Source organism: Tachysurus fulvidraco, chromosome 6 (genome assembly GCF_022655615.1).
Source record: "Tachysurus fulvidraco isolate hzauxx_2018 chromosome 6, HZAU_PFXX_2.0, whole genome shotgun sequence".
NCBI classification, from domain to species: domain Eukaryota; kingdom Metazoa; phylum Chordata; class Actinopteri; order Siluriformes; family Bagridae; genus Tachysurus; species Tachysurus fulvidraco.
Genome location: NC_062523.1, coordinates 15,203,220 through 15,219,718, shown reverse-complemented (window position 1 = coordinate 15,219,718; position 16,499 = coordinate 15,203,220). Strand labels below are relative to the sequence as shown.

General features: G+C 40.0%; 1 protein-coding gene across 3 annotated transcripts in view; it reads right to left on the bottom strand.

The window, feature by feature from the left end:
• Positions 1–114: 114 nt before the first annotated feature.
• Positions 115–16,499, bottom strand: part of dync1i2a (dynein, cytoplasmic 1, intermediate chain 2a) — a 34,782-nt gene continuing 18,397 nt past the window's right edge. For 2 of the 3 annotated variants that reach the window (XM_027164435.2, XM_047815118.1), the window contains 11 exons: positions 14,014–14,100; positions 10,999–11,161; positions 10,737–10,836; positions 9,222–9,347; positions 6,864–7,010; positions 6,395–6,508; positions 5,596–5,729; positions 3,915–4,059; positions 3,233–3,373; positions 2,983–3,108; positions 115–1,279 (listed from right to left, as the gene is read on the bottom strand). In XM_027164435.2, coding sequence (XP_027020236.1) covers positions 1,166–1,279; positions 2,983–3,108; positions 3,233–3,373; positions 3,915–4,059; positions 5,596–5,729; positions 6,395–6,508; positions 6,864–7,010; positions 9,222–9,347; positions 10,737–10,836; positions 10,999–11,161; positions 14,014–14,100 — 1,397 coding nt within the window. In that variant the 3' untranslated portion in view covers positions 115–1,165. The remainder of the gene's footprint in view (positions 1,280–2,982; positions 3,109–3,232; positions 3,374–3,914; positions 4,060–5,595; positions 5,730–6,394; positions 6,509–6,863; positions 7,011–9,221; positions 9,348–10,736; positions 10,837–10,998; positions 11,162–14,013; positions 14,101–16,499) is intronic. The other variant, XR_007140865.1, reaches the window with a different exon arrangement.

The following is a 16,499-nucleotide window of genomic DNA, read 5'->3' as shown; positions in this document are numbered from 1 at the left end:
TGGAGATTTGCTTTACAAGAAATGCTTAATACTAATGCATAAGAATTTCATTATCTGATTTGGCAAGTTACAGTAGTATGATGAATTTTAAATCAAATCAATTACATGAAACAGTTTGGGTTCAGAAAGAGGAATTTATAGAGATGTACAAAGACATTCAAAGACCAGCTGAAGAAAAGCTACAGTCATACAGGTTAGAAACCGAACCGCAATACCGGAAGTGCACAGAGTTTAGAAAAACAATGGCGTAAAAATACTCAGCATGTTGATGACGTTCGTACAGCATTTCAGTGTGTAATAAATATCGGATATTTCTGTGAGCAAGAAGCAAACTTCGTTTAATCAACCACAATTTGGAGTAAGAGCTAGCAGTTGACCTTGAGGGCATCTTGATCTTAAATGCCCCACAATACTGTGCAAATCAGGTACGTTCATAAATTCATCACTCCTCAGATGCTAAACAACTTCAGTGAGAAAACAACAAATGGCTTCATTTCTGGAAGACAGAATGGCAAATGCACAGAAATACCTGGATCTTTTTGTATATATATTTTTAATACAACTCAACTCACTCGAATAAATTCTTTGGTTTCTCATGCGTGTTATAATGCCCAGCGTTTGAAACTGTGGCACTTGGACAACTTGGTAGACAGGAAGTAAGAGCGATGAGCTTATTGAATTTTACAAAATTGTATCACAATAATGATTTCTTTTTCAAATTACAGGAGTGAATTTATGAATGCACTCAGACTCCAGTCAGCAGGAGAAATGAAAAGAACAGGCTCTGTGCAGTGCTTTACAATTGATTGAAGTTTTAGATCCCTCCAAAAGGGATAAAGAGCTCAGGTGTAAATACCAGCAGGAGCGAAACTATAAACTGTGTTTCTAATGGATTTCTACCTGACAATTTTAAGGCTCCCGGTACTGAAGACAATCAAAAACTGCTGGTTGCTGAACTTCATTGTCATTTCTATCATATGCACCACAATTTTTACTGAAACTAAAAAAAAGGCAAAAGTTGTAAATCATACAAAGTTTTTGGATAAAGAAGTCTTCATAATTATGAGCCCAGTCATCATGCCTTGTGTAGACGCACATGCTTTTGAATATTTTTCTGTTGCATTTGAAACCTGCAAGTTGTTTGTGGAATGGAAATGGATGGTGATTAGGACGGGATGCGCTGGGCCACGAGCTCCTCTGCGTCCTCCCGGTTTTCATTAATCTCTGTGAGCGTCCTGACGAAGCGTGTCCACTCGTCAGTCCGAGGCACGGCAATCTGCTGTAGAGGGAAAGACCCAGTGAAGCAGAGACAAACGTTCTGCTATCTGTCCTGAGCGAGTGCCACAGCACTGATTTCACACAGAAGGAGTGCAGTAAACTAAAGCTGCTTTCCACTTCACCTCCTCTTTCATACAGTCTCAAACACTTACACATCTCCAGCTGTCTTTCTCTGATTCTTTACTCGCTGTAGTCACACACTGCTTTCTCTTATTAAACCTCTGTCTGTTCACTTCCCACATGTACGAGCGTCTCAGACACACTTTCATTAACGGACTGAGAATAATATGCATGACTCTTATGAATACATTAGCTTTTTAACACCCCCCCACACACCCTACACACACTGCTGTTTTATACAAGAACATCTATAAAACCAGCACATTATTACATCACATGGGAACTGATGATCCTAGAAAAACGAGGCAATTTGTGCTTTGTGAGAATCCAAATTACTATTGTCCAAATTATATGAGAAACTGTTCTTGTATTTATACTAGTTCTTATTAGTTGTAGTAAACCTTGAAGTTTAGATTAATATAAAGTTTATGTGGACACCTGACCATCTAAAGCACAATTAAGAAGCACACGGTTGTCTAGGAGGTCTCTGTATGCTGTAGCATTCAAATTGTAAAGAAGATTTCCCTTTGCTGGAACTAAGAGAGCCAAACCTGTTCCAGCACGTCAATGCTCCTGTGCACAAGCCAAGCTCCATGAAGACATGAAGGGTGTACGAGTATAACTCGAGCAGCCTGCACAAAGCCCTGACCTAAACCTTACTGAACACAGGGAATTAATTATGACGGCAAGTTATAACGCCAACACCAGACCTCTTCACCCCAACGTCATTAATACTCTTGTGGCCAAAGGAGCACAAATTCCCACAGCATATATTTGTGATGGTTAGGTGTCCACAAACCTTTGCCCTTGTAGTGTATTTGTATTTCACTTGTTTCTTTAAAGTTACATATTTTAATTTTGGACATTTTGTATTACTCCTGAATGTCAATGAAACATTTCAAATGGATTTTGTTCTGTTTATAGATGTATTTAGATTTATCTGGATTTACTGAAGTGTCAGTGCAGTTTTGGTAATGTGCATTAGTCTTAAATACTATTAAGCACTCGGTGTTCATTCATCTTCATCAAATCTTCAGCTGGGAAGAGTTTTAGACTGATAAAACTTAACATAAGCTATTGTGTTATAATGGTTTTGAGGAGAAAGTGGGGAGAAGCAGAAAAAAAAAACATGCTTATGGAGTGTTTGTGTGGGAAACATACAAATGAAGCAAGAATTACACAATTCTGAGGCTCTTTTTAACTTCAGTAGAATTCGTGTGGCTTTGGCTGTTTAGGAAATTGTGGTCATGTCCTGACTTACAATACTAAATATTACAATACTAAATATTAAGTCAATATATTGGGCCACCCTTTGCTATTATAGAGTAGAGGAATATTCAGAATGGTACTGTAGTATGAATGTATGGGGATGTAGCGTGCTCTCTTTGTACTGTATGCTAACTGCAGTCATGGGTCAATCACAAGACAGCATGTAATGATAGGGAGAGTTTTTGTTACTGCTAAGTGCAGAAACAGGACTAGGTAACACTTCGTTTTACCTCGGTGCTACTTCAAGCCCTTATTGACTAAAAACCTGCAACGTACAGAAGCCAATACAGTTTTTTACAATAAAAACCTTCTTACCTCTCCAACATCATAAATGAGAACCTGTCCATCAGAGTCTCCCACAGCAATCTCCCGGCCTGTCTGTGCCCACCTCAGCCTATTCAGAGCAGGACTCCCCTGTACTGTAATACTGGCAGTGGGAACCTACAGAACAGCAAAAAAAGGTTTAGCAATACTGAAGCATGTACAGAGTTTAAAACCAAATCTGAGTCGGCAGGTGTGTGTGTGTGTGTGTGTGTGTTTGTGTGTGCGCGCAAGTTCCAGAGACCTCGGTGTCATTGTTGAGGTTCCACAGGTCTAAATGTCCAACTCCATCCACACAGGCAAAGAGGGCAGGATGCACAGGCGACCACATAACATCATAAACATAGTCGGAGTTATCCTCAAAGGAGTAGAGCGGCTTATTATTCTACAGGACACAAAAATAGCAGGGAGGCAGAGTTACTGGCTAATCACAATGTCAACGGAACCAAAATCACTTTTCCACTGCTGCTATTAGTCTCCATGTTTCCAGGCATTCACAGAGACTAAACTTAGGCTGCTTTCACATGGTATTTTTTAACAGAACAATCACTAGCCAGAGAGCTTTGTGTGTTTATAAGAGGAAAAGTGTTCCACACTGTGATGCAGACTATAACCAAAACAACACACTTACCACTTACTTCACTAGTATCAGCTAACTTGTCTAACTTATTCACTAGATTGTTCATAGATTTATTATTTCAATGAACAAAACTGTTTGCCTTTATTGTAACTTTGGATGCAGAAAACTAGAGAAACGGACCTGCTTGTGTAACCTGACCTTGTAGCTAAAGTATGATGTTCATCCCAAATTGTGAGCAATTGTTCAGGAGAAGAAAAAAAAATACATTGTGTAAATGCACCGTGTAAATTCCCTTCCACTTCTTTCCAAACATTCTGCTTCCATATCAAAGTTATGGTTGGGGTACCTTAGTGCTCCAGAGTTTGACGGTCCAGTCAAAGGAAGAAGTGAGAAAGAGATGAGAGAAGTCTACAGAACCAGCCGCTGTGTGGCAATGGATTCCTGTCACTGGACCGTGGTGGCCCTCAAACATCTCGCTGATACCTGCCTTACTGCTCCCAAACACACACACACACACACACACACAGAGGGAGAGAGAACACATCACAATTCTCCATCATCCGTATTGTGTTTGCGAACATAAAATGACTATTAGAAAGAATGGACTACTGGACGTTAAAAGATCCCATTGCATTGAATGGAAAATGCGCACCGGCCTGTTGTACTTGTGGCGTGATCACCTGGTCATGATTACTCCAGCCAAGTATGATTATTTGGCAGTTGCACCGTTGTTAAATTCCACAATCATATGTTCCTGATGCACGACGAGGAATGTGAATTAGGTGTGTTTCCATCATTGAGGATGAGGCAAATAAACACCCAAACACAAGGTTCCAATGTGAGGAGTAAACATGGAAAAAAGCCTGGCTGTCTAGACTTACTATTGGGCAGGTTTCTTTGTGTCAGGGCATATAAAACCGTATTTCTGACAAAATGATGCCAATAGGAGATACTAAAGCATGAATCCACTGGTCTGTTCTAAAGAGAGAGAAAGAGCGAGAATCCACTCTGTGTGTGCAACAGTGTGTTCAACAGCTCTGGAGATTGTTATGCTAGGGGAAACATACAGCTTAAAATCATTACTAAACGATAACTTCAGATCTTTTATTTTCAATATAGAACAATATTTGTTAACTATTTCTCTGAGACCTAAACTCAATGTTTTTTAAAAGAAGCAGGACTTCTAAAACAACCAACCTTTTACATGACACTTCTAGAAACATTTGTATTCGTTAAGTGAACCAACAAAAACAAACTGAAATGAAATTAAAAAGACAGAGTATCCAAATATTTTATGAGAATTAACCATCAGCTATCTTATGATCAAACACTTTACCACATATTAAGGGTACAAGCTAATTCTGCACCAAAAAGCTCCAGCACACAAATAAAGCTTTCACATAGTGCTCTCTCTCCCTCTCTCTCTCTCTCTGTGTGTGTGTGTGTGTGTGTGTGTGTGTGTACTCATTACTCTGAGAGGTAAATAGCCAGTGTGAGAGGTGCTTCTGTCTTATTAGCTGGGTTGAGATGGGAATATCATAATCATAGCATCATAAATGAAGTGGAAACACTGCAGCTCTCTCAATCATTGCTGAGCACAAACACAGATGAACATCTCACTGACTGACTAAACTCTCACTGGCTCCGAACACGATTCCATTTACGCACAAGAAACCTTACCCACTCAACATACGGATAGCTTCAAGAAATCCCTGTCAACAGAAACACTACTGCTTTTCCTCTTCTGTTCTAACGACTTGTTATAATTCCTCCATGAATTATGATGCTGTGTTTTCCACAAATGTTTCACACTTTAACCAAAAGTAATATATAAGGGGGATTTGTTGTTTCAACTGGGTGTGTGTGTGTGTGTGTGCGTGTGCATGCGCGCATGTTTGTGCACATGTTTGTATGTGTGCGCGTGCGTATGTGTGTGTGGTCATTTCTATTTTAACCATTCCATTAGAAAAGGAGGATAATCAGACGTACACTCTTACAGCAGAAGATTTTAAAAGTACGCGATTTACCTGCCGTGCCGACAGGATGTGTAGACCGATCCATCCTCACTGCCCACCACAAAGTTATTGACGTCACCCAAGGGGAAAGACATGGAAGTAACTGCTACAGACTTGGACTGCTTAAACACCAACTCCATACTGTCCTGTAAGACAGAGAGAGAGAGAGAGAGAGAGAGAGTGTGTGCGTGTGTGTGTGTGTGTGTGTGTGTGTGTGTGTGTGTGTGTGTGTGTGTGTGTGTGTGTGTGTGTGTGTGTGTGTGAGTGAGTGAGTGAGTGAGAGAGAGTGAGTGAGAGAGAGAGAGAGACATCAGCACACAAACATACAGCGCACACATCCCATAGCACAGTAAATAACCTCCAGTAAAGAACCTCTTTTGGCACTTTATTTGGGGATGATGTCAATACAGCTAGCACTTCATAAATGCTTCACGACTGACCTTGTGGTTTGGCAAACTGTAAGGAATGATGAAGGTAATGTTATTCACGCTTTAAATATATAAGACATGGAAACAGCCATTTAGCCCAAAAAAGTGCTGAGTTTTTATAGTGCTGAGCAAACTGAATGCCAAATCCAGACGCATTTCCAAACCACTTCCCCTTGAGTGCATCCCTTAGACCCTGATTCTACACCAAGGCTCTTTCCTAAGCAATTACCAAAGTTCTCTGACTCAAACCTACAAAAATGATTTACATGGCCATATTCAGTAATAAGCGATAGGAACGTGGCTTCTGAGAGAAATGCATGTCAATTTTTTTTTTTTTTTGCGAGCATGAATAACGTAGTGAAAGAGAAGAGGACTCTGAGTACCTGAGGCTGGGACAACATGTCCAGACTCCATGAGCACATTTTACCATCAGTGGAGATGCTGATCAGGTTGTGAGCATTTTGTGTGCCGACGACATTCACGCAGTAAACAGGATGCTACGAAAGAGAAACAGAAAATCGGAGGATATACGTGAAAACAAAAACGCTATAATTATAATCTGCTATATGAATACAAACATTAATATATTAAAATGCTTAAATACGGGATATGAGTTAGTTGAGGAACTCCTGCCGAATAGCAGGGAAAAAATTCATTCATTCATGCATTCATTCATACCACATACATGTTACAGAAATGCTAGCTTTTTATAGATTCTTAATGATTTGTATGGCTCATACATATGGTTTAAAGTACATTCTGTACAAGTGATTCATGTTTCAGCTACTGATGTAATCAACATAAGTACAGTCTCTTGCTTCATGAGACTCTAGATGACGTGGGTATTGTTACCGTGTGAGCAGCGGCTGAAAGCGGAGTCCTCTGCACTGGAGTTCGCTTGTTACTTCTATTGTCCCATAGTACGATCTGTCCTGAATACGTACCACCTACCACCAGGTTAGGGTGGAACTTAACAAATGCAGCTGACATCACTGCAGACTAGAGAGAGAGAGAGAGAGAGAGAGAGAGAGAGAAACAGGGAAATGTGTTTGAATGGTTAACATGAATAGACTGAAACTACAGCCCTGTTTTAGTGCGTTCAATTTATGTGAATGTAAAACAGTCCTGGCTTTCGCTTCAAACTTGATTACAAATACACTTAGTCTTTAGACTTCAGCAGGAGGAAATTATATGTAATGTTTAAAGAGAAGTAGCAAAGAGAAGAAAGAAAAAAAAAAGGACACAGTAAGTCATGCTTTTTAAGGAAAATAATCCGTGAAGGCCGTGTGTGATTTGACCTACCACAAAGAGAAGTTACTGTTACCAACACCAAAATATATTTATTTTATGTTTAGATTGTCCCTTTATTGGACTTTTAATCACTGTGTGAAAAAATGATTTGCAATTCCGCTTCACTTCTGAGTTTAGCCACTTAAAACACAAACATTTCAATTAAGGTTCACTCCACTTACTAGATTAATAGTCTAATAGATTAATAGTCTGTGTAAATGTTGATTATTTATCTTATTTGGTTTATTATCGAAGAAACAACATCAATGAATATTAGTGTCGGTTATTTTGTTAATGTTCTTTATGTTATATTAATAGTGAAATCTGTGATGTGTTCATGAGAATGAATGCAACACAATGTCCATTAACACAACCTTAATGGAAAGTGTTGCATTCCTACTAAAAGGTGAATAGACAGCTGTCATTTTCTTCTCCTGCTGTAACTCAATCACACAGAACATATTCCACTCCTGAATGTGTGAAATATTCTGATGTTCTATACATGGATGTGAAGAGCATCATTTGCATTTGAGGCGCACACATTTTCCTGAGTGAATGGATGGGTGGCTGGGTAAGTGCATGCATGAGTGAATACGAGATAGAGCTGTTCTTTAAACTGGAAATGGTCCACCAGCACCACAGCTTTCAGTTACTGACTGGTTCAGGCAAATCGAACCCCCTACTGTATCCAATATAATCCCGCAGCATCTAATCAAACGTTGCCTTTAAATCCTCTGAGGATTTTTTCCCCAAACTGGAGGAGGAAAATGTTCCTCTTTAGCTTTCAAAGAATGGAGAAAAATCTATTTACGTAGTCTTTCTCTGTCAGCCGCATTCTCCCTCTCCCTCACTTACACACACACACACACACACACACACACACACACACACACACACATACAGAGAAAAACAAGTTCACACTTATGTATGTATGGAGTTTCCTGAGTGTATGTAGTGTGTGTGAGCCATGTATCCGCTCTGAAGGCCAGCACATGTGGTTCTACTCAGTCTGTCCACAGAACAGTACCTCAGGGCGTACACACACACACACACACACACACACACACACACACACACACACACACACACACACACACACACACACACACACACACACACACACAAGTAAAGCATGCATGCTAAAGCCAGTGGAAATTTCAACTCGAGTACTATAGCTCTATTTCAACTGGAGCACATAAACACATTCTCATCTAATTCTGTTCTTATTTTAAAATAAAGTCTTTTCTATTCACTTTGGCTCAGCTCCCCAAAACATATTGCTTTTCTAGGTATCTGCATTATGAATTTTCATTAACCAAGATGTTTCTTACCAATTTACTTTGTATGAGACTGAAATCTCAGTTGCATTACAATGCATAGTTACTCTTTCAGCTCAATACCTTATAATGTTCGTTCATTTTATGTCAGAACAATATCACATTTTTGCGAAAAGAAATCTTCCCCTGTGATTTCATTTGTTTTTTTTTGTATAAAATGGCAATGTTTAATGTTGATATTAATACAAGACATTAATCATCAGCTGACACAAGCATATGAGCTTGTTTTAATTAATTGCAAGACATATTGTAATCATAATCAATATTGCTGCAATATGCCGTGTGTGTGTGTGTGTGTGTGTGTGTGAGTGTGAAAGAGAGAGAGAGAGAGAGAGAGAGAGAGAGAGAGAGAGAATGACGAAATCACAGAGGGATAAGTGGAGAGGAAGAACGGATGCCAGGAAAATTGGCAGCAGATAATATTGGTCAGAGAAACGGCTACCTGTGTGCGTGTGTTTCATGGGGTTGGGTGGGTCAGAGGGTGTGTTTGTATATGTGTGTGTCAGATGTTATTTCAGTCAGCTTGTTTGTACGTGGATATTTGTGGGGTGCTGATTTGAGAGGGTGGTACTTCCTTTCTTACCTGGCAGTGAAAGACATACTCGGGCGTAGTTTTCTTATACTTCATGTTCCAGACCAGCGCCACTCCATCAGGCTCATGCGGTGCCTCCTCGTTGTTGTTATAGGAGGCAACCAGCAGCTCAGGATACTGCACACATAGAAAAAAAAGAAACTTGTAGTGCACACACTCATTCCCTCAGGCACTTTTCCTCTTCCCTCCTGCTGTGTTGTGTGTGTGCGCACAAGTCAGAGAGAGAGAGAGAGAGAGAGAGAGAGAGAGAGAGAAAGAGAGAGAGAGAGAGAGAGAGAGAGAGAGAGTGTGTGGATGCCAGCCAGAAAGCGTCAGAGCTTCAACAAGATTTATTACAGGGAAACTTTTCCTCAGCAGCAGTGACGGTAAATAAAGACTAACATGCACCAGCAACAGACTGCAGACTACTAAATGTGCTGCTCCAGAGATGCACTGCCTCTGGCTACTGCTGAAGCCTACTTCACACTGAAATGCAGAACTAAATCTTTTACCATAGATGTAAATAACGTAAATGAAAAGATTTGATCATGTCCTGAATACATTAGCACAGAAAGCGACAACACAAGATTGTCTGTGAGAAGTGGTTTTAGGTACACAGCTAGTGCCAGAAGTCATTAACACCATACATATCACACAGCAGTGTGGCACATGGAGGAACTTAATCATGCCACCTCAACCACCATTTGCCGAAACACAGATTTAGGCCTCTGGAGAAACCGCAGCAGCTAAAACAATAATCCATGTCTGTTTAGATTGTATATTGTACTAGAGGAAATGAAATTGAGAAAGCAGGAGAGCACACGTTGAGGTGATTACTCAGAACTAGAACAATGCCTCCAAACTTCTGATCAAGCTTTTCACTTTAACAGTCCAGAAGCAATTTGCATTACATAATAAGTGCGGCCTTTATCTTTAGATTCAAAAGTGTAAACTGAAAAGATAGAAAACAAAACTTACATATTACTGACTAATCCCTTGAGTCACTCTGATCCAAAACCATACGTTAAGCTTCATACGTGATATCCACACGATCTTAGTCATCTTACATTTCTACAATGAATATGTTGATTGTTCTTGTTTATTTTAACATTGTCTACACTTTTAAAACAGAAAATAGAAATGTTACCCCTAAAGACTGTGTTTGCAAGAATAGTTACTCAGATAGAGAGACAGAGAGAGAGAGAGGAGTTGATACTCATGAGACACACACAGGTGTATTTTCCAAAGGACTGCTATGAAGAGCCCCATTTTTCACTCCTGATCAATGTACATCACTGTTTAAATGGTTTCAAACAGGCTTTCAGGTCTTGTGCAAAAATATAATTCAGTCATGCAGATACTTAATGTGGGCATGTTTTTGATACATCACATGTCCCAATTAGTTAGGACAAGAGAATTAAACAGACCTTCATATGAAGTGTATCAAACTGAACAGATTCTGGCAGTATTTTGTTTGTCACCAGTAAATTCAGGCTATATGGTTCTGAGACCATGTTCTTTAGTTACCTGTGGGGACCAGTCCAGACAGGTGACCACCCTGTGTTTGGACCAGTGCTCATCTGTGAACTGTCTGTTCAGAGACAGCTTTGCTCCAGCCTGCATCTCACTGCAATACACAATCAAACCCACATGCATGTACATCTGTATCAAGACGGATGAAATTAATCACGGCATGTCTGGCAGTAAGGAAAGGCTTTGACTTGTTTGAATCTCCTTAAAAAATGTAGTAAAATGCTGTTGTAAAATGTAGACATTCTTAGTTTGTTACCCCTCCTTTTCCTCAAGGTCACGGCCACTGTAGTCAAAGAAAACATCCACATGTTCAGACAAAGCTCTCTCAATGATGCGCGTGCTGTGGTCAAAGAAGTCCATAAATTCCTCAGAGTGCAGAATCTGTAGCTTCTCCTCCTCAGTCAGCTCATGAGGTGGCACTAGAGATAAAGGGTTTAAAATATATAACGCATTTCCTCCTGTACTGGCTATAAGCCAAACTATTCAATACATTCCATGCATCCAGTTGAAACATGTATTTATTATGACACCAGATAAGATAAACTAGGAATAGGACCACCAATAAAACACAAATACTAACAGCATGTAAATAATCAAACATTTAGACACCCAGTTACATTAAGACCAATACAATTTTTACACTTGTCAGTTAAACTGTTGAACAATATCAAACCTACACTTTAATTAAAAGATCTTGGAAAGTTTAGAACTCCAGGCTTATATCTGTGTAGGAATCACAATCATTATATCTTTCGTTGAAGGTTTCAGGGGTGTCAAACTCAAATTCACAGTGGGCCAAAATATAAAACTGAGATAAAGTCACGGGCCAAACTGAATAGTTATTGAAAAATGAACTGCAACTGATATGTAATGTTCAACCTTTTTCATATGGAAACAAACTTTAGTTTTGCTTAAACATAGGATTTGGAACAACCAGACCTTTATATTACAAACACATAAGAAATTAAATTTGAAATAAAAGACACATCAGTGGTGTTCAATTCGCAAACTTTGACCATACACTTTTTGACAAACTCTCCCTCATTAAAGGGCAGATTTTGCTGTCTCTGCTGCCACAATAAAGCTTTACAGCCTTTACAGCAGCTTCACTTTTTTATTTTGCTGGAAACTAGAATCTCCTCCGAGTTCTGGAGCTTCTGCTTTACGTCCAGGTCCTTATACTTCTCATAATATTTCGTTTCATAGTGTCTTCTTATGTTATATTCTTTCGTTACAGACATGTTAGCTCCGTTAGCACACAAGACAAACAGGTCTGTCCTTTATATACGTGAACAGATAATCTGCCTCCCACCTGTCTTGAAAGCTCCTATTGTCCATCTTTCGTTTGGCCATTTTTGTGGAGGGTGGAATTAACTTGCCCGATGTGACTGTAGCAGGGTTGTTAATGACTGTCAACAGAATGAGGTGCGCTTGCTGTTCGTGACCACACGTCAATACAGTGGCAAGGCATTCTGGGATTTATTAGCGAAGTATGCGGCTAGCCAGCTGTAATGCACATCTGATATGATCTCGTGGGCCAAATATAATTACACCGCAGGCCAAATTTGGTTTAAGCTATCTCAGTACTGAAAAAAACACAACACTGGTTAAAGTAGTAAATAATATAAATAAAGTAGTTGCTTTGTTTAAGTGGCACTTTTGAGACCATAGATCTCTTCATGACTACATTTTTTTTTTTTTGCTGGAGTTATGTGACCAGTCATTTCTTGACACATACGTTATGTTCTAAGTTTGTAAATGATTCATTCTTTTTTCATTCATTCATTTCTACCGCTTATCTGAACTTCTCAGGTCACAGGGGAGCCTGTGCCTATCTCAGGTGTCATCGGGCATCGAGGCAGGATACACCCTGGACGGAGTGCCAACCCATCACAGGGCACACACACTCACGCAACCACACACTACGGACAATTTTCCAGAGATGCCAATCAACCTACCATGCATGTCTTTGGACCGGGGGAGGAAACTGGAGTACCCGGAGGAAACCCCCGAGGCACGGGGAGAACATGCAAACTCCACACACACACATGGCAGAGCCGGGAATCGAACCCCCAACCCTGGAGGTGTGAGGCAAACGTGCTAACCACTAAGCCACCGTGCCCCCCCAGTTTGTAAATGTTTAAGTTCATTTTGATATTAATACAAATTTCTATTGCTCTGCAGATTACAAAAACAGGGAAAGCGGTCCATCATAACACTATATGATTGACAAACATCCTATTCTAGATCTAATGATCCATTTGCTGATAGAACAGCCTTCGATCTTCTGGTAAGGCTTTGCACTAGATTTTGGAGTGTGGCTTTAAGGATTTGTGCTCAATCACACAGGAGCATGGCCTGTTGTCCCAAAGATGTTCATTGGACCTTACTTTGTTCACAGGTTTAGAGTCATGCTGGAACAGGATATACCACAACAAAACCACTGAAGGGAATGTGTAATGCTACAGCATATGAAGATATAGGCAGCAGTTTGGTAACAGGGGAAAGCTCACATATGGTAATAGAAAGGTGTCTCCAGACTCAGACATAATATAGTATACATGAAATACATGGTGCATTTCAGTAATGTCCGGTGACAAACACCAGATGAAGAAAGTTGAGTGATCGTAAGAAATTTGACACCTGGATGCTGATTGAGAGTCATTTTGACAGAAACAAGAAATAAAATTAAATTAGATTATTTAATTTAATTAAAACTAGATGTCTTTAAATTAAACTAGAAATAAAATAAGTTTCTGAATATGTAGTAACTTGTGAGTCGGTGGAAATTTCAGATACATTTTTATAGGTCGCCAAATTTCAAAGAACGCTAACAAAAGAAAGATTGGTCTTATGTTCTTTTTTAAAATATATAATGAAGTCTCTTATTGTTCGGTTGTGCTGTTTTTCTTTTAACTAGATAATATGTAGCAGAAAGATTTGAGTGTGATTAGTGACTCTTATTACATTTTAAAACTCCAAAAGGTATACTAGGAAAACCTCCAGTTACCAAAAATGCAAAAGTCCTAGCAAAAACCTTACAAGAATTGCAAATTGTGATCATATTGCACTGTACATTAGCTACCAGTTTTAAGGAGTTTGTCCACATCACTGTTATCTTGCTGGTTAGAGAATTCATTCTGATCGGTTATTTTGTTACCAGCCCAATATATAAAACTGAATTGTAAACCAGTGGACAAATGTAAAAAAAAAAAATAGTAATAATAATAATAAAGATAACTAGTGTGTGTTCATATCCTTTTAGACTTACCTTCTACCTCTTCTCCCAACACCAATGTCTCCTTTTCCACTTCTGTCACTGCTTCTGCAGGAGCCATCTCTTCCTCCTCCTCTTCCTCTGTTGAGGAAAGAGTTCTATCATGAGACATTAGGCCTTTAAATCACACAACTCTTACAAGAGGATGACCATAAAATCACCATAAATATTGAAACAAACAGCTTCATATAGGGATTCCCAAAACATAATAAATCCAAAAATTGACCATCAGGTTATAAATACATTTTAAATAAGATGATTAAGACAAATAATTGAAAAAAGGATGAACTCTCATGTCTGTAAATTCACTCATTATACATGTACAAGTAGAAATCAAAATCTTGCCGAGAGAAACACACAATACGCATGCCATATAAGCGGGTACAGAATACTGCTGTTAGCAACTGGGCAATATGGTTACGCTGGGAATAAACTAGATGATTGCTAATCTATGAAAACCACTGTCAGAAAGCAAAGGCAGGCAGAGACACAATGAAAATGACTCAAAACAGTCATAAATATCCACATATTCTTCAAATGTGTTGGTAAATCACACTCATCACCACGCATACACTTGGCTCTTACATACTAAAAAATGTCAACACAGGACAACTTTGAGCTATCAGAAAATATTGTATGGGTGGGCCGTTCATATAAAAATAAAAAAACAACCCTATTTGAATACAACATAATCCAAAGCTCCTTTTTGACACTGTTTCCAAGACATTACGATAAAATGGAACAAAACCTAGAGAAATGCCTTGGTTAGCCACCCTTTCATCACAATGTCACCTCTCCCATAGCTGCTCCTCTTTTCATTAATAGAAAGACCATGTTAGAACACAGTCAGGGTCCTTCTTCCCCCACAGCCCCTTAGTTAACGAGATACACTATTGTACAGGGAGTACACTTGTTAGCACTGTTATCCTCTCTGGCGTTCAAATACATGGACAGACACAGTAACACACGCATACACACATCCCACACACCCAAAGCAGGAGGGCGGGCAGCAGGTGCCCTAAACCGCTCCCATTGGCCACGCCAGCTGACGGGTGGAGTGAGTGCGTGAGGCAGATGGCTCTGCTGGGATTGTGTGTGAGAGAGGTGGCATAGAGATGGCACTGAGTTTTTTCTGCCTGACTGCCCCTTCTCAAGACTCTCTCCGGAACCACAAGCCTGTGCAATTACCAACACGACAGGGGGTCCGACAACTCCTATTCAAACAGTGAGGATGTGCAACAAAATACAGCTTGTGGCCCTGACCAGCTGGCAAGCCACACACTGCTCAAACAAAAGGTCAAGCTTTTCTCAAACACACAAATGCACATATACACACATTCTAATCATCTGAAACAAATCCATTGCTTATTGTAAACGTGTGTGTGTGTGGGGGGGGGGGTTGTTTAACATATACTGAATACAGCAAAAAGAAAGCTCAATTATAAAAACATACCATTTTGCAGAAATTAGCCATATTTTGTTTGAGTTATTATAAAAGATTTTACAGCAGAGGGCAAGATTGCCCTTTTCTGTGAGAATCAAATTCATAATGTCATCTGTCAGGTCTTCCATTAGAGATGTCTTCATCCCTCTCTTTCAAGCAGGCCTCTGAGTGAGGGGAGAGAAAGAAGAAGGAGGGAGACCAGGAATGAGGAAAAGGGGGAGGGGAGGAAGGGGATTGTTCTGATGAGTTTACAGAGTCACGCTGATGACACAGGCCATCTCAATGCATTGGGCCCTTAGTCAGGCATGGATAGAGCACAGAAGGGTAAAATCTTTCCTTTCAAGGGCCTCAATCAGGCTCAGACGAAAACAGTAATCAGTGTCTTTCAGTCCAGGGCCCAAGCGCATGCCGCAGCCCTTTCTCTGCCAGCCAGGCCCAAGCAATCAACCTGCCAGGCATTAGCAACGTTAAGACAATCTGGAAATAAAAAGTATAATGCACCTGCCAGCCAAAATGGCCATTTGGAGAAAAGCTAGTGATCCTGGTGACCCCACAGGGGTAAGAGGGAGAGTAGTGGTACAAAGAAAATGAGAGATTGGGGATAGGAAGGCGGGGGAAAGAGAAGCGTTTAACAGAATTCACCCTGATGGCAGATCCCCTTCCCCATCGACACCTCATCTCAAAGCAACCCAATTATCGCTTTTGTATCATTTAAGGAATAAAAGCTTTTGGGAGGAGCGGAGGGGGGAGGCAGAGGAACAGGGGGAGTAATCACTAGCTTTTGTGAATGGACAATATATTAATGCAAACGCGCCATGGGTCCAGAGGTTGTTCGAGTACAAGACTAATGCCCTTTGATCTGCAGTGCAGGTGCATGGGGTCTGAGTGAAACACAGACACAGAGAGGACCCTCTAAACCTGACTTCCACATTTCTTTATACCAAAGAGGACTGAGCAAACAAACCTCAGCTCTCTGTACTTGGCTTCCTGAATCCGACTTTCAGGGTTTTGATTATAGTGGGCTGATAAATTGCTC